Genomic DNA, 23,885 nt, shown 5'->3' on the forward strand with positions numbered 1-23,885 from the left:
ATTTGAAGATCAGACCATATAATGCAGTGCCTAAAAGCGGAGAAAAGGCAGGTTTTCTCCGTGCTTATAAACTTGAATTGTATTTACGCTTATTGTTAAACTACAGCAAAGTTGAACACTTTAAACTAAGCTAAGAAAGATTTTGAAGAACAGTTTAACACGTTCAGAGCAGATTACTCCCTTTAATGCAAGTCGTCACAGTAACGCTTTACAGTAATTTGTTCCAACACAAATAGCAAACGATAAAAAATAACAATAAACAATAACAATAAACAATCACTTGAAGTAATCTACCACATAATCATTTTTACGTTCAACATGATTATAGAATTACCAAATTTTATGTTGTTGTTTTAATTAAATAAACGTTTTTTTGCGAATATGACTATTAAATTCGAAAGGATAACATCATACATACAATTAGTTTTAGATTATTTTGTTTTAAGTGTTTGCTGTTGTTGTTCATTTTACCTTTATGCGGTTTATTGTTATAATTAAATTAATGTAAATTAAAGTATATCTTTGATATATACATGAAAAGAATAAAATCTTGTAAAATCTGTGGAGGACAAATTTAGTTGTAAACAATAAGGGACGTAGTGAACATGACACGTGCTATGCTTATCATTGTGTAAGTGTTCATTGAGGTACAAACGTCTCTTTGCTAAACAAAGGTTATATCTTAGTCATATATCAACAAGTACTGTTTAAAAAGATATGTAAATAACAGACTGTATTAAATGTGTTTACAGGCATAAGTACAACCTGTCTTTAATTGTATTTTTGACCGGTGATAAATGCTTATAGTTGGTGTAATGATTTTTTGAAAGCTGTAGATACATATATGCTTATCGCACTTTATTATTAGTTTGTGCTATGAAAATATTTTGCAAACTAGTTTTTTAAACCAACTTTTTAATGGTCCATTATGATGAATATTCTGTTAATTTTATGGCAAATAAGTGAGTACCATGTTATTGTTTATTTCCCAATACCGGAAAGTTATGAATATAGTTTCCCATTATAGATAATTACGCAATATGTGTAATCTCGCACGATCAAAAACAAGTACTTTGTTTGGTTTGATTCCATACTACCGACAGCTCTATTCTGTTTGATTCCTTAAGAACAACACCAATATTTGGTTTGATTCCTAAAGAACAACAACAGATCTGTGTTTGATTCCTTAAGAATAACAACTCTATTTAGTTTGATTGCTAAAGAACAACAACTCTATTTGGTTTGATTTCTAATGTTTTGGTTGTCAGTATACTGATGTGTAATCACATGTCTCTAACAACACTAAAATATATAAAACAAAGAAAAAATAATTAATTCTTTAGCAAGGGTAGTTCCTTGAATTTGTATTTTTAAAATGTCATGTTTTACCATTACAAACAGTGTTTTTACACATGTACATACACTAAAATTCATGTACTTGCTTGGTAATGTAGTCTGTACATCCGAATACGTATAGAGAACAGAGCACATAGAGCCGTCTCTATAGGTATTTACGTTCAGATATGGAAGACTGAAATCGAATTCAAAGATTCTAATAAACTTTCTTTTCTGCTTTTGTTGTGTTTTATTTACAACATGGTCCCAAAAAAACTGCGATAAAATGCATATTTCATTGTAAATTTCATCCGTCAGAAATCCTGCATACAATGAAGTCACTGGTATACCCATTAACAGAATGAAGACGTTATGAGTTTTGATTAGATTTACGCGTGTTTTATGTCATGAAGCACTTTTTTGTTAATAGGATACAAGAAACCTGCAGAAGAAATGTACCGAGAGCGAGCTTTCTATCCATTGACTTGTGACTGTTGTTTACAAAGTCTTCTTATTAGAAATTACTAAATCGAAATCAATATTACTTTTATCTGAAGACCGCACAAAATAAGCAGGAACATTGTCATTTTTTGGAGAACCTCTGCGTTCATAAAAGCGTTTAGACCCAGAACTCTTATGTACATATCAATGTTCTGGTTTGTTTGTTTGATATCAATTTAAAATGAAATTCTGCAAAACATAATACATTTGAACGGTTTGATTGGGGAACGATCAGGTGCAAGGGGAGGCTCAAGCCGTTAAATGCACTTCAGATCATTATGCAACGAAAAGAACAAGAATAAAATCATCTATGCTTAACATGACCCACGCAATAAGAATTGTAGATACTGGAAATGTGTATGTCATGTGTCTGGACAAAACATCTAAAAATAGTGTGCGAATATTTATTTGAATTGCACATTGGAATTGTTTCACCTTGTTCGTTTTAGAACTAGACATAAGAACATACTCAACAAGGACTGATAAATGCAATAAAATTACGATACTATAACTTATAGAATACATTGACCAAGGTGTACTTGACGAGTCGTCATTTCCCTACATATGAGGAAGGTATATTACATATATTACATACAATGTAATGCCCTTTGGCGTAACAACTATGTTTGTGTAAGATACAGTTATAACAGTTAAGACTTTCCGTATATAAAATATATATGAAGAAAATGTTATTATTTTTTATAAAACAAATTACATTATTTAATATTGAAAACAAAATATTTTACACCACCTTGTATTTTTTGTAGTAAGTTCTATCAAAACAAAACACTTACTTCTACAAAAAATACTTAAATTATATGAACATACAACAAAATGAGCAAATCAGTATAAGGTCTTAATTGTTATTGCATAAACCTACGCATCCGACCAAAATTATTTTGTACCGACTCTGATCTCTTAATATTTCTGCATTCAAGGTCGAGTTTTCAATCTGTTTTCACATTCGATCATATTTTCCGAATTGGCTAAAAGGAAGATATTTTAATTAAAAAATATAAGGAATATGTTTGTCATTGAATAACGCTATACGTGTGGAAAATAACTTATGTCAAGTATAAAGGTACCACAAACACATGGTTTTCTCCACCTACCGACATATATTTTGGAGATGTAAGTGTAAATAGACAATAATTTTGTCCTTGTACTCTTGAAGCATTAAAGACAAGTCCGATGGAGTAACCCAAACATATCTATATCCATCAGTGTGTTTCTTTTATCAGGTATATACATTATCAGTGGAGTATGAAACTAATTTCACTTGGTTGCGGTACAAAACGACGTTTCAAAACGGGCTACTTTTAATGTGTTTAACTAGTTTTACTACTGTTTTCTGATTGATACAATAAGTCACAATTTAGTTCGTTTGTACCGCTTAAGTTTTGTTTCATACCACGCTTAAAATGAAGTGTAAAAATATTTTATAATAATATTATTAATCGTTATTCCGTTAATCTCAGTGTTATATTATACTTTCTCCAAATTATAGTTCCTGGCATTTCCCAATACGATAAACAATCAGTGTGGAAGTATGCCATCTTGCGAAGATTGCACGACTATTATAAATAATTTTGTTACAACCCAAGACCGTTTAAGACATTATTTAGTTTATATAGAAATGGTGTTTGTCTCAAACATAATATAGTGTAGTTGTATCAGAGCATCGATGAATTACTTGTACAAAAGCTACTGAAACAAAATTAGAACAAGAGATGATGTGTTTGTCAGAAACACAATGCACCCTATTGTGCCGCTTTGAAATAAAATTTCAGTATATTTTTTGGCAGGTTTAAAAAATATCTCCCTTTTAAAGCTTATTACTTCCATTGGATTGTATTTATTTACTTTTTACCTTGAACGATGACCTTGATCTTGACCTTTCACCACTCAAAGTGTGCAGCTTCATGAGATACACATGCATGCCAAATATCAAGTTGCTATCTTCAATATTGCAAAAGTTATGTCCAATGTTATGGTTGTCGGACGGATACACAGACAGACAGACAGACAAACGGACTGACAGTTCAACTTCTATATGCCACCCTACCGGGGGCATAAAAAGACTCATACACAATTAAATGTCAACATAGTATTTAATATATAAACAAATTACTTTATGAGCGCTTGAATCAAAATGTGGGCAACTCATCTTCAATCGAACGTGTTTACTTATGTAACAAACACATATATAAATTATAGGACTCATCTATTTTTAACATGTTCAATGTGATTTTCATAAACTCCATCATACAAAGTTTCAAAATACACTGACGATACTTGGCGTCCATTATGACAAATGCTATTAACTCAAAACGATCATATTCCAATATGTAAATGCAAATTATACACTGCAAAGGACTTGGACAACATTTTAATAGCAACATATACTAAACAAAATATACTGCAAATACCAAGGCCGTATTGTAAACGCGTCGGTACACGCTAAAAGGATCTTAAACAAACATCCTTAATACAAAATTTCATATCGTGCCACAAATATCCCATTGAATGTGGGATCATACGTATAACAAAAAGTATCACAATTCAAGTTCAAGAAAATATGAGAAGTACTTCCATGGAAACATACACTAAATGTTCAATCGAAATACAATAAATACAATACATAAGCGCGTATGTTTGCGTTTGAGTTTTATAATAAGTATTGTAAAGGTTTCATTCATTTATATCGATTCGATAGCATTCCTTCTAAGTGTATGGAACGATGAAAAAACATTATGAAACATATAAAATGTGTTCCCTATTTACAGTTATGTGACCCCCAAATAGCCGTAAACATTTCCAGTGCCGTCCTGTTGTGATATTGTCACGGTCGTTTGCTTATTCAACGTGGACACGTCGTATGCGTTTTCCATATATGAATCGCTCTCGCGTCTCTGATTGGCTGGGACTATTGCCACGTGACTGTAGGCCTTCACCACCGCCACCTGGCGTTTGGATTTATCCGTCGCTTTGGAATTGGAAATCACGTCGTATTCGCCTTCTATAATGGATGAACGAGGCCGTGCCGTTCTAGGACCGCCCGTTACTGCGTCTGAGGGTGTAGCATATTCGCTGATGTCACTAACTTCGTAGTGTTGCGCTTCTTTAAAATTTACGGAGTCCGCCGTTTCGGAATAACCGTCGGAGAGGGTTGGCCTGCGGTCTTTGTTCGGTTTCCTGTAAGGCAAACACGCAATAATTCTGATTTTATCCTACAGCTAAATGATTTTATAAAAGACTACTCTAGGTGTCATGTACAATTGTGCTGTACATGCCTACCGGCCTTTACAGTGCTGCTTCATGCACATAGCGGACTACTTTCTTGACCTTTCACTTCTGATTTAAGGTCAAAGGCAGTTAAGACATTTAGACAATTTATCTCGTTCAACTGTATCGCCACACCAATTCGTGTGTGCCTACATTTCAATACATGCAAGCATTGAATTTATATATTTCAAACCAATTTATCGTATATTAATAATAACAACAATAGCCGCAAATGATCAATTAGTTTCTATGGATGTTTTAACGGAATGCAAAACGAATCAACAAGCTGCACGCACTTTCCTACTGGCCTTACGTCACTAGATTACATCATTAGTTAAGTTCACGGACGCGAGTGGCTGGACTTTTGTAGCGCAGTTACATGAAAGTATTACGCATATGTGTTTTTAAGATTGATTATTTTAATCAAACGCGAATAAAGGTGTTTACATTTATGGCTCAAATGAAAGAGGTATATGCAGCAGGAAGTCGAGGAAGGAAAATATCAGAAAATAAAAGAAGGCTATACCGTTTGATTATGCAGCAGCAAATGACGGCGACCACTAACGCCGTTACCACGGCAACTCCCACGCAGATAAGTGCTATGAGGATTTTCTCGTCCATCACTGGTTTATCTGGAAAAAAAACACTGAGTGCACATCATTTCAGTTTTGCTCTTATGTAATATCATACAAATACATGATAGGTATGATTTACCATATTCAGCTTTCAATTTACTATAGACTTATAGCATTATTGCACTAAACTAAACAATATGCAAAACAAACTAAATTGTATTGTGTTCTTAGGTTCTGCGGTGTATTAAACACACATTCATTATTATGCACTTAACGTTCTGATAAACTGTTATTTGGGAGATTGGGTCGGCTTGAGGGGATTGGGGTGGGAGGAAAGGAATAACAAACTCCTAACACAGCGATCTAACTACCCTGGGTACGACTTTTATGGTCGCTGGTGAAATTGTTCAAATCGGACGATTTGTTTGCTGCGCTAGTGGTTAAATCTACGCCACCGTTAGTTTCCGACGTAACTAGTGACGTCACAAACTCTGAGGTACCCGCTGATGAAGACACGGGTGTGGTCGGTGACGTCGGATCATATTTTGGCACCTTCGAATCTAGCCCGCTGTACTGTATAGTGTCGTGAACAGTTGCTGAAAGGGTAAAGAAACACTTTGAACATCAATATCGCAGATCGTCTTACTCAATAATTTCAAAATGTGTCGTTGTAACATTGCGCATTGAAACACAAAACGTGATTACCGATCCTGAATACCGCATTACAATAGTCATAAAATGAAATGCTAATAAATCTGTTAATGATGTTATTATCGAAATATTTGTTTCGGGTATCGGTTTTTAACATATGAATTAACAACATATTTCCTTTCTTGTGTATGGTTATTACTATTGAATACGCTCTAGAACTGCAAAGTGTTGTTGAGTTGACTAAACATACAATATATCAAAATGTAATGTTGACATAATCTTCGTCAACGTCAACACCACCACAAGAAACATCTTCATCATTAAAAACAACAACAACAACATGATTAGCATCATTATCATATTATTCTCATTCTTCATCTTCATTGTCTAATTCATAAGCATCAAGAGCAGAAACAACAGCAGCAGCAGCATTAACATCATCATCATACTCATAATCAACAATGAAACGCATACGTATCTTTGAAATCATTATTACAAAATGCATGAACTTGTTTTGTTTTCAGTCATTAAAAAATCTACATTCACAAACGCGATTAAACTGTAATTCCTGTGTATCTAAACTCAAAATCGTTGTGGTTCATTCTATAAACAGCGTTTAATCGAACGTTATGAGTTATTTCTACTAACCGTTTACGCAGACGGACGAATACTTTTTGGTACAGTTGTCTTTTCGTAACTCGCCATGTTGGTTGAGCACAAAACAATGCACTATGAGGTCTTCCGCTAGCAAACAAAGAAACAATACAAACAATATAGCTTAAAGGGAACTTTTCACAGATTTTATAATGGATTGAATTTTGTCATGTATTGCTTTAAATTGATAAATGTAAACATTTGCACTACTTAGTAATTAAAACAAGACTAAAATTTAAAAAAAAAATAAAAAAAATGTAATCCTCAACAGGGCTCAAACCACAAACCCTTGAAATAAAAGTTTAATATTTAAACCACTCGGTCACCCGTGCCCATACAGTGAGTGGTGTATTTTATACTTTAAATAAGCAATCCTCGTATTGTTACAAAATATAGCAACACCATCAGAACTCTCAAAATGATGCACTTGTTTCGCGTTTGTAACGCTTTATAATGTTCATGTTTTTAAATCGTTAGAAGATGCATATAATGGCTATTTTAGAGCATGGTAAATGTTCAGTATTACTGTTTCCTCGCAAATATCATAACTGCAACGCAAATTTGCAAATCCTAAACTTTTTTAAATTTTGCCCATTTACCAAAACGTTAAAAGGTCCCTTTAAAGTGTTTTATACGTATAAATAGAATGGTACAAGTATTTTAAGTGTACCGCACGACCTTCATTGTATACACAGTCTTAGAGCGGTTCAGGACTATTTTATCCAAATGCCTCATCGGAAATAAGCACTAGGAATGTCGTGTACTGTCTTAAATTACGCCACAATACAAAGTCCGTCTATCTATTGTAACAGGACATTTATAGATGCAACAATTTTTTTTTTTTATTGATTTGTATTAGGTAACAGTTTATTTGAATTCTTTTTTATTTATTAGTTGAATCGTACTACAGATTATTAACAATTTATACATGCTCTTGTGCTAAACTTGATTCATAAATTAAGTCTTTTAAAATGTTTCAAACATTATTTGTGACATGAAATACAAATATGTATAAAATGTTTTCAAACGTGCTCTTTATGTATCAGTATTATAAATGATAACAATAATTGTACAATTAAAAAAACAACAGAATACAGAAAACACACGCATTCTATTTCTTTGCGTACAAATGTAAAAGCAATAATTTGATAAAAATTTGATACAAAAAAGCACGCATTCAGAATTACACTAAAGTGACACGGGAGGTCATTCCTATTTATGAGATGAAAATATAATTGAAGTAGTTTCCCTTATTTCGCAACAATCCCCTTCCCAAAAAAATGCGATTTTAAGGCTGCAAGGCGTTCTTTCACAGTTCAGCCATTTTTTATTAAAGTAACATTACTATTCAAAATCAACAAAAAATTTCGTACAATTGTTCGTAAAAAAATCTTAACCGATTAAAAATCAGTGTTCCTTATGGCAATTTCCGAAATTTCAAGATGTGGTCTGGTCAAATAGATGTTTATAGATACAAAATGCTCGTTTTAATTATTGTTTTGCATATATATTCATACGACACATGAACACTAAAATGGTGTTCGTGTGTCATATGGATAGATTGGAATTAATTGTGGCCACAAATAAATAAAAACGAGCATTTTGTATCTACAAAAATCTATGCAATCATACCACATCTAGCGTTATTATTTTGGCTATTGCTATAAGAAACACTGATTGTAAAGGTGTTTACTTAATTTTACGAAATACTTATCGAAATTTTCGTTGATTTTGAGCGTTATAGAGACTTTAAACAACGGGATTTTCAGAGGTGGAATTGATTGATAATTGTATACCTCGTGGTATTATTTTCAACAACAGTCGAAGAGTAAACATAGCTGAAAAGCGTCTTAGGACGCTATTAAAACTGGCTTTAAAATGCTTTGAAATTAAAAAAATGCGTTTTAAACTTGTATAACGGACCAAATATTTCTGCTAAATCTACTTAATATATTCGTGTGTTTTATATTATTATTTTGTTTAACACTAGATACTGTAGTTTATGTGCAATAAAAGAATGTTCTGTTCTGTTCTGATATTTCAAGTAATTATATTAAATCAAATATTGTGTCCCGGTTTTGAAACATTTGTGTCGTTTTTGTCATTTTCTCAATGGGTGACGTAGCATCTTTCAAAGGCGCACTTCATAATGAAAGAGATCATAAGTCAATATTTTAGATGCATGAACAAAATCATATACCATACAACAAATCAATAACAAGGATAAAATTTGATGGCCCAAATTCGGCATTTAATTCAATTGTCTATTCATTTCAATAGTAATATCGACGATTTAATTAATGTAGAGAACTTAAAAATAGGTAAAGTGTGTGAAAAGCTCATTACATATTTTTGACGTTAAATACGCAAGTTTAGAGTTACTTTTAAAGTTATTACGTTGTATATGATATTAAATTCCCTGAAACATTCTTTTCCGTAAACAGTAAACCAATATTGTCAAACAGAGTCTAACAAGAAGATCAAAATGAAAAGCAAATTAATATGCTCAAACATTACCTAATAGACAAATAAATATATACAAACATCGTAAAATAGTAAAACGATAACATGTAGTATTTTTAACTTACCGCTCGCTTCCCATAAAATAAAATTAAAGAAAATCGTATTTATTTCAAACGTCTATGCAATAATTATCACTGCTTAACATATATGCTTACATTTTAAAACATCCATAGTAAAAACATGATTTCGACAATTATAGCATAAAACCTATAACATAATACATATACACGTCTTTTTTGCTTACTAGTCGGTATTCATATATTAATATAAATGCATCGTTGATGTTTCAACGCAATGTTCGTTGCAGGTAAATTGACTAACTAATTGATCGCCTAATGCTTTATGGATGATCATATAACTAAACAATCTCGTTACTGACAGTTCATCACCGCAGGGCGGGGTAACGTTAATGGGCTGACGGCGGACCGATGAGTAACAGACGTTAAACGTTGACGTTTAGAACTGTAACTTTCGTAATATGAAATAAAAATACGTCTTTCAACATTTTTAAAAATAATATAAATAATATTACTTATAATAATGATGAAGATAATAATTACAATAATAATTAAAAAATAAATAATAATAGTAGTATAAAAAATATATTTTAATTATTTTTATTATTATTATTATTATTATATGGTTATTATTATTATGATTAATAATATTATTATTATTACTAGTAGCAGTAGTAGTATAACAATAATAATAATAATAATTATTATTATTATCATTATTATTATTATAATTATTATTATTATTATTATTATTATTTTTATTATTATTATTATTATTATTAGTATTATTATTATTACTATCATCATTAGTAGTATTATTAGAACAATAATAATAATAATTATTATTATAATTATTATTATTATTATTATTATTATTATTATTATTATTATTATTATTGTTATTATTATTATACTAATTATTATTATTATCATTATTATCATTATTATTATACATTAAATATAATGAATATGCGTCGTTGTAGGTGGTGGTAGTGGTAATAGTAGTGGTTGGGGTGTCGGTTGTGACGGTGATGACAATGATGATGATAATGGTCATGATGATGATGATTATGATGATTTTGTGATGACGACGACGACGACGACGACGACGACGACGAGGACGATGACGACGATGACGACGACGATGATGATGATGATGATGATGATGATGATGATGATGATGATGATGATGATGATGATGATGATGATAAAAATTATGATGATAAAAATGATGATGATGATGATGATGTTGATGATGATGATTATGCTCCTGCTTCTGCTGCTGCTGCTGCTTCTGCTGCTGCTGCTGCTTCTGATGATGATGATGATGATGATGATGATGATGATGATGATGATGATGATGATGATGATGATGATGATGATGATGATGATGATGATGCTGTTGTTGATGATGATGATGATGATGATGATGATGATGATGGATGATGATGATGATGATGATGATGATGATGATGATGATGATGATGATGATGATGATGATATGATGATGATGATGATGATGATGATGATGATGATGATGATGATGATGATGATGATGATTGATGATGATGATGATATGGTGATGATGATGATGATGATGATGATGATGATGATGATGATGATGATGATGATGATGATGATGATGATGATGATGATGATGATGATGATGATGATGATGATGATGTTGTTGATGATGATAAGTATTTTTATTATTGGTCTCATAATAATCTACATATTACAACAAAAGTAAATCAGAATATCTCAATACTTTTGAAATTTATTGAGCAGTTTTCTGTTCTGAGTAACAGTAACATTAAACATGAACCCACGTTTTCCATACGAGATTATTAAAAATTGCTTTCAATAAATGAAGTTTGATCACAATCCGTATTTAAATTTGAGTGCAAAAACCGCCAATTGACTAAGTGAAAGACCAGCCATTCGAAATGTTTCAATCCAATTACTGATTTCGTTATTAGTAAACTTTTATTGTGGGACTAAAACCAACGACCTACAGACAAAAAAAGCTCAGTTCTTTTCCAACTGAGATAAACGGAAGCTTATATGTATGCAGTATAAACTTAGATTGTTCATACTTACACTCTTTGAAACATTAATTTCAAATATACTTACAGTTTAGAAATGTTCCGACTTCAACACCTTTGATCCAAAAAGACATATTAATGATATCCGAGCTTATTCTAAACTTGTCCAAGTTAGTGTCCGTCACTGACAGCATATGTGATCCACTCGTATGATTCTGACAAATTGCGTATGCTTGCTCAAATATAAACTTGTTATAGTTCTCATCTAATATTGGGCCTATAAAGCGACGGAAAAAACAATAGTACGTTAAAACGAAATTTATTATATGTGTTTAGAGATTAATTCATAAACAAAATTAAACATACAATTAAAACGTAATTATGACAATATAAATGATCGATAATTCTGTAAAAATAACATTGAATTAAACTTCTACATTTATTTAAATAAAAATATGTGCATTTTGGTACCGTAAGCCGCCATTAAAACACATATAAAGTTGAGCCAACATATAGAAATAAAGAATTAAAGTTCATTTGTTCAGATTATATGGGTTTTGTCATTTGATAAAAAATATACAATGTCAAACAATGCAATACTTACATCCACTATGCATTAAAATATAAATTATCCCTTACCTCTAACACAACGAATAGAGGCGGTCATGTTGCTTTGTAATTGGTCGAATATGAAGAATCTGTCTGAAAATAAAACAAATATCACTAAATTTCTCGTCATCATTACATCAAAGCATTTGAATGAATTTGCTATTATTTAACAGACCCTTCTTAGTAAAAACTGCTAAATTTCTTACTGCGTCAACCCGGACTAAAAGGCAAAATGAAAACGCAATAAATTATTTGAATGTATAAATAAAAAAATAATTCAAGCAAACATCTCCAAAATGCTGTATATAAGGTAAACGATAAGAAATTAATGTTTTTAAGTGTTAATCATAAATCCGTCTTTATGAATATACTTTTTGACTGCATGTTACGAGTAAGTAAATCGAGGAAGAAATCACTTGCGCTTGCTGCGCTCTCTGACAATTGAGGCACGGCGAAACAATTTAATACTTAAAAAGAATGATATAAGAAATTATATAATTTTTTTGCATCGACACATTTATTCATATAATCTTTTCTGACATAGTAAAGCAATATCTCTCTTGTGAAAAACAACGCTCGGATTTATCAGAGCAATCATTGCCAGTCGCTTGGTGAATTTTTCGGCTCAAGGATGTGAATTGTAAATAAGCCTGCATCTCGTTTGGTTGATTTGTAAGGTCAAGGGTGATCTTAAGAAGCTAAATACGCCGATTTAATAATTAAATCAATGCGTTCAAATTTCATAATTAATCTCAACTTCGTAACTCGTTGAGAAAACCATAAGCATTCTTAATTGATTCACCGGCTACATTTTCGTTATCCTTTGCCATCTGCAATACTTAAAATATTACGAAAATGTACTTTTAACATACTTTGTATAATCTTGTTGTGAATTCGCACTTCGAGGCCGTAGAGCCAAACGGGATATTGTATCTTTAGGTCCGTCGTTTTGTTATTCCACATTCCCCAGCTCAACATGGTCTGCTTGCTTTGTCGACATGTCATGTACCCGTCATACCACGTGCTTGGCGGGTTGCTTATAAAATTGGCCTCTGGAAAAAAGTATTACTTATAGAGATGGCTCTAGCAAGAATTGTTCATTCGTTCGTTTGTTCATTCTTCCCTTTTACCCAACTTTCTATTATATATAGAGCCTTGATTTTGGATAAAAGGGTTTAATGCTAGTGTATAAAGTGTCAAGCCAAATAAGCCTGTGAAGTCCGCACAGGCTAATCAGAGACAACACTGTCCGCTTTTCTGATATTTATTGTTTAAAAGAATGATCTTCAAGCGAAAATCCTGTTTAGGCGAAGTGTCGTCCCTGATAAAGCGGACTGCACAGAATAATATAGGATGACTCTTTGTGCACATGCATTAAACACCGTTTTCCTAGAGCGAGCATGCATAAAACACCGCACATGCATTAAACTCCTAGAGAGTTTCCTAAAGAGACTCATTATTGAAACTTATCTTGTCATACAAAAGACACGCTCATACATTTTAAGAAATTGTAATAATTTGTCAGATGTCCTCATATTTTGGACACCTCACTTCCAATTATCCGTTTTCGCCAGCTCACGTGGTCCATCACTTATTTGATAATATAAGCCACTCGTATTAAATGTTCGAGAACCTTCCTGTGTGTTATATTGGTGGGTTTCTCTAATTGTTCTGAAAATTTCTGTATTCCACTGTTATAACTGCATTTTTAATCAATTTTAACGGCATAAATTCGGCGTTAATTTTGAATATGTACATCTGCAAGTAGTAGATTTTGATCATCGCTAAAAGGAAATTCGAATATGATGCCAGTCGGAAATTCGAATATGATGTCAGTCGGAAATTCGAATATGATGTCAGTCTGATATTCGAATATGATGCCAGTCTGATTATGAGCCTTGTTCTGGGAAAACGGGGTTAAATGATTGTGTATAATTGTCGTCGTATACTAGACTGTGTATTCCACATGGTTTAATAAGAAACAACACTTTCCGCTTTTATGTATTGTTAACAAGAAGAAGCTTCTAAGATAAAATCCAGTTTAGGCAAAAAAAAATGTTCTCCCTGATTAGCCTGCGCGGACTGCACAGATATATATAGGATGACTCTTTGTGCACATGCATTAAACACCGTTTTCCTAGAGCGAGCATGCATAAAACACCGTTTTCCTAGAGCGAGCATGCATTAAACACCGTTTTCCTAGAGCTAGCATTCATTAAACAACGTTTTCCTAGAGCAATCATGCATTAAACACCGTTTTTCTAGACCTAAACATGCATAAAACGCCGTTTTCCTAGAACGAGACTCATTATTGAAACTTATTTTGTCATACAAAAGACACGCTCATATGTTTTCAGACATTTTTAGTTGTGAGCGTTAGCTGACAACTAATGTAGAGAGGCAGTTTTGCAAGTCAGTCTGCTGTTAGCTACGCTAGGAACGATAACTGCAAGTCAGCTTGCTGTTAGCTACGCTAGGAACGATAACCACTGCTTGTCTGCACTACCTACAGTTAAATAATGAAGACGACAAATGCTAGGAGCGTCTGCACTATTACGCTAGGAACGATAACCACCGCATCTGCCTGTTTATAGTTCACCACTGGTACACTGCAGTTGCTGTATGTAATCAATAGTGTTTAACAGCTTGTAAGACTACATTTTGGCCAGTCTATTCTATTTCAGGGAAAACGGGGCGTAATGCATGTCAAATAAGCTAAGCCTGTGCACATTGATTAGCCTGTGCAATGTGCACAAGCTTATCAAGGACGACACTTTCTGATTTATGGTGTTTTTCGTTTAAAGACAGTCGCTGGTACTGGGATGACAATTAATGCATATGCATTAAGCCCTGTTTTCCCAAAATGAATATTAAATTATATATTATTAATGATTTGGAAAAAAAAAAACATCTCGACCTTTGCTTTAAGACACACTTGATAAATTTGAATGGGTTGTGTTCATTTTGAGATGTCAAAAGCTATAACATAATTTTGAAAACTGAGTTGCGTCTAAGATAATACAACAGAGAACAACTTCAGTGCCTTCCGCGCTTTGATAATTATTTGTCAGATATCCTCAATATCTTCCAATTTTCCGTTATATATCCATATCCAGAGAACCACAATTTGACAGTGAACGTTAAATATCGCCATACATTCAGACACAATAAATAATCGCACGCGGCAAAAATATGTCGGTCCGTACATTTGTCAGACAAACTATCATCGTGTTTTAGAGAGCCAGTATTCTTATTTAATTGTGAAGTTTGCGTCAGCTGAAGTTGTTACTTGTTCATTACTTATTTTGTAAGCTACCCGTATTTAATGTTCGGGAACCTTCTTTTTGTTATATTTGTGGGTATCTCTAATTGTTCTGAAGATTTCTGTATCACACTGTTATATCTGCATATTTAAACAATTTTAACGGCATAAATTCGGCGTTAACTCAAAATATGTACACCGGTAAGATATCTGATTTTGATCCTCGCTCAAAGGAAAATCGAAAATGATGCCAGTCTGTTTATGAGACTTGTTCTTGGAAAACGGAGTTTAATAATTGTGTGTAAAGTGTCGTCCTATACAAAACTGTGTAGTCCATACGGACTAATTAGGAACAACACTTAACGCTTTTATAGTTATTTCTCATTTAAAGGAAGTCTCTTCTTTGCGAAAATCCAGTTTAGGCGAAAAGTGTCGTCCCTGATAAGATTGTGCGGACTGCACGTGCTAATCTTGGATGACACTTTATGCATTAAACCCCGTTCTCCCAAACTAAGCAAGGCCCATGTACAGACTGGCATCATTTTATATTTTCCTTTGTTAAAGGTTTCCACATACAACGCTAAAGTAAAAGTATGTGACGGAATAAAATCCCATCAAAAATAATGACAATCCACCGAAATGGCATTAATACAAACAAAACAAATAAAATAAGTTGCTTCCTTTACATTGAACGTTTATTAAATATTTGACAGAAATTGGTAGTGATCAAACTAAAATGACGCAAACAATATTACATACTTAAGAAGTTATTCAAAAAAAAAAAAAAGAAAATCGTGGTTGACCATGTTTTTGTATTGTGTTTAATTGTATTGTGTGTGTTGTAGTTGTTGTGTTGTCGGTGTTGTTTGTTTGCTTTTGTTGTTGACGGTGCTTGTTGTTTTTTTTTTTCGGGAGTGGGTGTTTCTTTTTTTGTTTCGTTCATCGGTGGGCGTGCGGTAGAGTTTTTGTTGTTGATTTTGCTCATTAGTTCATGCGAAATAAATGAAGCAATCTTATGTTTTCGGAAAAACATCAATTTCTTCGTATTGGCCTCTTTACACATACATCTTAAAATAGACTGGTAACCGAACATATCCCCAATCATTAATTCCTCATTAACGACCGTGCGTAGTTTCGGTAATTTTGAGTGTCGGTAAACATACCAACTCTGTTACGAATTGAACTTTAACATCAACCAGTTTACTTACCTATGCCAGTACCTACTTCATTACTTAGAAGAATAATACCATTTTTGCCTACTAGTACGCTTAATATGCGGTCAGCCTTACGCATACGTTTCGGTAAGTAAAGCTTAACGAATACCCACGACGGCGTATTGTGTATTGTGTAGCAAGTTGCGATATTTGTGTTATAGAAATTCTTTGGTAAAAAACGTATTATGACTTTTAACGCATAATATTACAAATACGTATGCAAAACTTCATTTTATAAAAAACAATGCATACAAGTTTCATTATTGTACACTGATAAGTTAACGGTGTTAAAAGTGTTATCGGGCATATGGACAAACGCCGAATGTTGTTCAAGTATACCCCGACCTCTGCAGTTCAATGCTGGAGGGATGATCACAGTTTAAAACAACATACGGAGACAAACAGAAAAGAAAAAAACATGTACCATGCTCTGGGAAAATGGGGCTTAATGAATGTGCGTAAAGCGTCCCAGATTAGCATGAGCGGTCCACACAGGCTAATCAGGGACAACACATTAAGCTTTTAAAGAATTTGTTTAAAGGACGTCTCTTCTAAACAAAAATCCAGTCTTAAGTAAAAATGTCGGACAATACTTGTTAATATGTAATTGAGCTAAAAAGAAAGTGCAATGCATTATCAAGGAATAAACTGTAATTTACTGTACAATCATTTGCATTTGTCACCATGTAATTTCGTGTTTGTTTTTTTTAACAATGACTTTTTTGTAGACAAGTTAATTTGTGGCTTTGTGATTTTTGCAAAAACATTGAGCGTTTGCAACGATTTAAATCAATAATTTCGAAAATGCGTTATTATTACTAACATTAAGGTGACAAGATAGTTTGTGACATTTCACTTAAAAAAGTTTTCTTGTTCGAATTCCGGTCATGGAAATGTTATGTATTCAATTTGTTTGTGCATTTATTTTAATAAGGACTTTTTCTATTATTAAATATGACTTTGTGTTGTTACATACAATTATATGTTTAAAGGTACGAAAATTGGTAAACAAGTGCTTTGAACGCGTTAAAGATATTATGCAGTTCACATAAGAATTTCTAATTGAACACGAAAGTCATATAAGAATCGAAATGATGGTCGTAGCTGCTGTGAATATCAACATATGAGCGGCGCTCTATGAAAAATGGGCTAAATGCATGTGCGCTAAGTGTCGTCCCAGATTTAATTGTGCAGTCTGCACAGGCTAATTAAGGACGACACTCTCCTCCTAAGTTGGGTTTTTGCCAAGAAGAGACGTTCGGACTGCACAGGCTAATCTGGGACGACACTTTACGCACATGCATTAAACCGCTTTTTCCACAGAGTACGGCCCATATTTTTTTGTTGTAGCTGCTGTAAATAATAACATATCTGATCGATGAATCGAACATATTTGTGAACACAACTATAATTCGACTTACCTAAAACTCCAATAATAAAAGCCAGTAGAAATCCCGTGAACGTCGCTTTCCTTTTCGGTCGCAGGACGGCAGACTTTAACTTCAAAAACCCGGTCATATTGGAGACGTTGTCCGTACTTCTATCACAAGTATTTACACATTATTTACTCTGGTATGTTTGTTAAATATGCTTAAATACGTACATAGTTTCGTCTACTTTTTTCCTATTGAACTTTTCCCTTCCGTACTTTTGTGATAAATCAACAGCATCCGGAGCGTTCAGTGATATATCCGTTATGTACATTGGGCGAACGCGACATTCGGACATCCGAAAAATTATCTAAAATCATAAGGCACCTATAAAGACATTTCCTCGAAGTCAAGAGTTCTTATTTAATGTACTGGATGAAAAAATACGCAGATCAACATTCCACTTCAAGATTCTATCAGTTTTAGTAAAACGTTATTTGCAAAAAAACGAGTACATACGCAACGTAGTGTGACCTACCATGCATAAGTAAACATATGAACCGTGCTCTGTGAAAAGGGGGTTTAATGCATGTGCATAAAGTTTCGTCCCAGATTAACCTGTGCAGTCCGCACAGGCTTATCATAGACGAACGCAAGGCAAGATCTTTGATATACAACGTCCGTCTAGCGTACTTGAATAAACTACTGCGCTATATAATCATTACTTATTTCGCACGACCAAAGTGCAATTTCTTAGTTTGTTTGCACTTGACATATGAAAACTCCGTTTGGTTTGATTCCATAAGAACGACAACTCTGTTTGAGTTGATTCTTATCGAACGGCACCTCTTGCAGTACAAGTCGATTGTTGATATCCCTTGCTAAATAATATCAATTTACTTTTTGTGGGAATTCTGTCGATTTTCCTGTGAGCATTGACCCTTGAAGGTTGATGCAATAGTAGATATGTTCAGTATCGTCATCATCACGTCTAGATCTTTCCGTCACGGACTATATTGGCAAACGTCGACAAATAAATAGATATATACATTCATTCGTTTACTAAAAGCTCCCACCTTAACCTACTTAGTTTGATTCCTGAAGAACGACACCTATGTTTGGTATGAATTTATACGAACGACAACTCTGTTTGGTATGAATTTATACGAATTACAACTCTGTTTGGTATGAATTTTAACGAACGACAACTCTGTTCGGTATGAATTTATACGAATGACAACCCTGTTATTTTGCTTTCTTTCAAGCGTCAACTCAGTTTGGTATGATTCCTAACGAATGACAACTGTGTTTGGTTTGATTTTGTACGCCAAAATACAACATTTGTCTGAGTAAAAAACAAACGATACCTACGCTTGGTTTGCTTGTTAACGAACGACACCTATAACTATAATCGAACGAAAAATACGTTAGATTTGGTTCATTTCAAACGAGAACTTGATTTCCATTGTTTCCTAACAAAAGACCATTCTGATTGGTTTAATTTCTTAAAACCCCAGTACGTGTCGTTTGGTTTCGTACGAAAGGCAACTGTTTGTGTGTGTTTTCTTATGGTTTGATTTTAACTCTGTTTAATATGATTCCCCAAGATAGAAAAAACAGTTTCGTTTGATCACTTTCGGACGTCAACTCTGGTTGATTTAAATTCTCACGAACGGCAACTCTGGATAGATTGATTCGTTCAAAATACAAATATATGTTTAGTACGACTATGTAAGAACTGCTACTGATTTTATTCATAACGAACGTCAGATCGGTTTCGTTTGATTTCTTACAAAAGACAGCTTTGTTTCGTTTGATTATTCACGAACGAAAACTTTGTTTGATTTCATACCTTATGCCATATAAAACACCATCTTTTGAATGAGCACAGAATTGAAGAGATATAGACACGTTTAACTCAAAACAGGTGCTTCAGTGAGATATCAGATAACCATCAAAACATAATGATAGTTTCCAGACGAACATTTAATGGGCATAGTCCCGGATGCGGGCCAATTTTCTTCAGATTAAACTTCCTCTACTTTAAACATGTAGAACACACAAATACATGTGAGACATTTATAGCTTGTGTGCGGAGTTTAGATGAGTAGAAATAGCATATTATTTATATGAGCCACAGGCTCATCAGGGCCGACACGTTTCGCCTAAACTTGATTTTCGCTAAGAAAAGACTCAATTTAACAAAAAGTACCACTTAAACGGAAAGTTTCGTGCCTGATTAGCCGTTGGGGACTGCACAGGCTAGGCTGGGACGACACTTTACGCACATGCATTAAGCACCGTTTTACCAGGACAAGGCTCATATTTTATCGCAGTATATCGTCTTGTATTTTTGTTACGGCTGGTGAGAATAAACTTTCTATTAAAAAAACTTAAGAATTTAAATGCGTTACTTTTAATGGAAACTATAACCAGTATTTTGTAAATTTGTTTGATGTAGTTGCAATACCAAATCGAGTAACACAATCGAAACGATTCTGTTCTTTATGTTTTGTTTTTTATATTGCCCAACCAGAATAAACACACACATACAAATGATCCCTATTTTTTTCAAGTCACAAAAACGCAGAACAAATATACATGAATGTTCATTTATTTAATGTGTACGATAATGTGCACTCTGCGATCCCTAGTTTACACTGTCTGACATCGCCAAAAATTGTGCACCGGCGTCCTTTCGACAGGAAATAAATCAAGTCGGTTTACCGGATGCGCACGTGATAACCGGAAAATCGATTGAGACAGCACGGGATATCATAACTTCCTAGTTTAGATATATTTTACTCCCAACCACTTTCAAGTTCCAAGAAACTATCGGAATTTTGCTAGAAGAAACTTCAATTGTCAATAGTTCACACATTTGCAGAAAAGGGTAGGCGAAATTAAATTTAAGAATTTAACTTTTCTCGAAAGAAAGTTGTGTATCTGTTGGTTCATATCGTTTATGCAATTTTGTTTTGCGAGGCCACGAAACATTAAATATATCTTGATAAAACTCTTAAAAGCGATATCACAATGATCAGGAAAAAGGGGTTTAATGCATTTGCGTAAAGTGTCGTCCCAGATAAGCCTGTGCAGATGCTAAAAAAGAACAACACTGTTTTCAATACATTTTGATGTCATAAGCGGAAGTGACGTCACAGAAACTGGATTTTGTGTTAAGAAGATACTTGATGTGAACGAAAAATACAATACAAGCGGAAAGTATACAATAAAAGCGGAAAGTATACAATAAAAGCGGAAAGTATACAATAAAAGCGGAAAGCATATAATAAAAGCGGAAAGTATACAATAAAAGCGGAACGTATACAACAAAAGCGGAAAGTATACAATAAAAGCGGAAAGCATATAATAAAAGCGGAAAGTATACCATAAAAGCGAAAAGTATCGTCCATGACTGCAAGGGCTAATCGGGGAAGATACTTTACGTACTTAACGCACATTCATTAAGCCCCGTTTTCCCAGATCGATACTCATATTAAAGGGCGATTGCAAAGGACTCGCTATTCAAACATAAATACCAAAACCTTTGGCAAGACCATAAAATAAAAGCGAACCTTTTGTCGGCAACTGTCTCTAGTTTTGCGATATTTCATGTCATCATATTTATTTCAGCTTTTAAATACATGTACAGCACATTCATTTCACAGAAGTCACAGATTAACACGTCAGCATATTTCACAAGTTAATAAATCACTAATTGTTCCATAGATTTATTATTATTATTTAAACACGAATGACCAATCAATTCATGATAACACACAATTGTATTTATTCTTATATAATATGCTCTTAACCGCGCTTTAATTTCCTTAATTAAAATTGCTGTGCGTTTGCTTTAATGTTTACGATATGAAAACAGTCAACCCACCACATATTATTGCAATGCTGTTATATTTCAAATGCATTGTTGTATTTATTTCCTTGAAAGCCAGATTTGAAACAACTCTCGTACCAGTTATTTTAGCCATTTTCTTAGTACATCACTTCAAAAAGTGTCATTTAAAGATAATTTAGAACAATATCTTAACTTATATCACGATTAGCATCCTTGTTTCACATAAATATCACCAGCACATGAAATGATCGTGCACACGTGTGCATTATTTCTTTGTATTCAAATAGAACATTGAACCGTATGCATATCTATTTGCGTTCCAAATTTCAGACACATGGACCACAGAAATCCAGGTAAACGCTTCAAAGAAACGTTTCTTGTCGGCTATTTTGTGTTTAATTTACACGATGCTCACACAAAATCCGATAAACGTTTTTTTTCATATTTGCATCGCAAATGACCATAAGTAATCCTGCACAAAACGATTTCAAGTTACTAGCAACTATGTTAACAGTATCAACACGCCAACAGGGTGTTCAGTGTTTTGATTCGATTTCGGCGTGTTTTAGTCATGATACACTTGTAAGTTAATTGCATGCGTGAAACCTGCAGACGAGATTTCCTGCACAAGTCGGGGTTCTTTGTAGACTGGTCTCCGGGCAAAGTTGTATATGAGACGCGACCTGGGAAAACGGGGCTTAATGCATGTGCGCGAAGTGTCGTCCCAGTATAGCCTGTGTGGTCCGCACAGGATGATCAGGGACGATAATTTACGCCCGTACTGGATTTGATTACGTGCAGTGGTTTATAAAATAGAATTGAGTTTTAAGCTGTTGTATCCCTTTAGCCTTGTAATTGTAGATTTAGTAGTAAAACGCTAAACACGCAGTTTACATCGATGCAAAACGCTGTGCTGAATCCCATTCATATAAATTCACGCAGGATATAAATTGTGTTTACGCTATACTACTCAAAATAGACATTCAATTGAATTACCTGTAAGTTTGTAGATTCCACGCTTTCTATTTCGCGCAGTTTTGTTATTTTTCATTAACACGAAAAATCCATTTATTCATTTGAGCCTATTTGCCGGAAATTTTCGTAGGATATTTTTCGGCAATTACAAAGGTCAATTAAGGTAAAAGTCTGGATGAGGCAGCTACGACGAAAACAACTGAGTCAAAACACCCACGCGCGCAAGTTCACATGCGGATCTCTTTGTAAAGTTTCATCACTTTATACTTTACTCTGCCAGTTTAAATACTAACGGTCTATTCCAAATCTGTATGCGCCCCTTCCCCACTCTCCTCACCCGTACAGCAAAGTCGCTCCTTTAATAAAACTGAAGAAAATGCTATGTACTTCAGTGTGGTGGACTTGCTTAAAATGTGACAACGCTCGAGATGTTTCCGTATCTTCTTGATGACTCATCACCAATCGTGATACATCGACCATGCCCGAAATCCTCCGTACGACAGATATACATCGACTATCTTCGCAATCCTCCATAAGAAAGATATACATCGATTATCTCCGGAATCCTCCGTGTATACATCGACTTTCTCCAGAATCCTTCATAAGATAGGTATATATCGATCATGTCCGGAATCCTCCGTAAGATAGGTATACATCGATTATCTCCGGAATCATCCGAAAGATTGTTTTATATCGTCTGATGATATAGCGTAAACTTACCAAGTCAATACGCAGACAATTTGTTTATGGAATCGCACTTGATAAATGTCACCAACATCACGACAACTTAAGATTTCAAGGAAAATAAATATAGTGTACTTTTAAACCAACTCTGAAACCTGTACTTGTTAACACATTGACAACTTAATACTTTTTAATAATTTTCGTCACGTTTAGTAAATACCAAAAAGGAACTCTACGGCTGCATATATTTAAGATATCAACATCTTAAATTATCATCACCCGCGTTGAAGACAAAACAGAAAATATACGCCTGTACATGTTTTTAA

General features: G+C 33.7%; 1 protein-coding gene across 7 annotated transcripts; it reads right to left on the reverse strand.

The window, feature by feature from the left end:
• Positions 1-3,928: 3,928 nt before the first annotated feature.
• LOC127860023 (uncharacterized) lies at positions 3,929-22,452 on the reverse strand. Of its 7 annotated transcripts, none has more exons than XM_052397732.1 (9): positions 22,018-22,452; positions 18,093-18,411; positions 13,068-13,247; positions 12,226-12,288; positions 11,675-11,863; positions 6,996-7,091; positions 6,068-6,292; positions 5,648-5,753; positions 3,929-5,031 (listed from the first exon to the last, which is right to left on the reverse strand). In XM_052397732.1, the coding sequence occupies exons 2-9, from the start codon at positions 18,187-18,189 to the stop codon at positions 4,623-4,625; spliced, it is 1,365 nt and encodes a 454-aa protein (XP_052253692.1). In that variant the 5' UTR covers positions 18,190-18,411; positions 22,018-22,452; the 3' UTR covers positions 3,929-4,622. The 7 variants fall into 7 exon arrangements, with proteins under 7 accessions (XP_052253692.1, XP_052253691.1, XP_052253694.1 ...); XM_052397731.1 differs by having other exon boundaries at positions 21,934-22,452; XM_052397734.1 differs by having other exon boundaries at positions 6,197-6,292; positions 21,620-22,452.
• Positions 22,453-23,885: the final 1,433 nt, after the last annotated feature.

Source organism: Dreissena polymorpha, chromosome 15 (genome assembly GCF_020536995.1).
Source record: "Dreissena polymorpha isolate Duluth1 chromosome 15, UMN_Dpol_1.0, whole genome shotgun sequence".
Classification (NCBI taxonomy): domain Eukaryota; kingdom Metazoa; phylum Mollusca; class Bivalvia; order Myida; family Dreissenidae; genus Dreissena; species Dreissena polymorpha.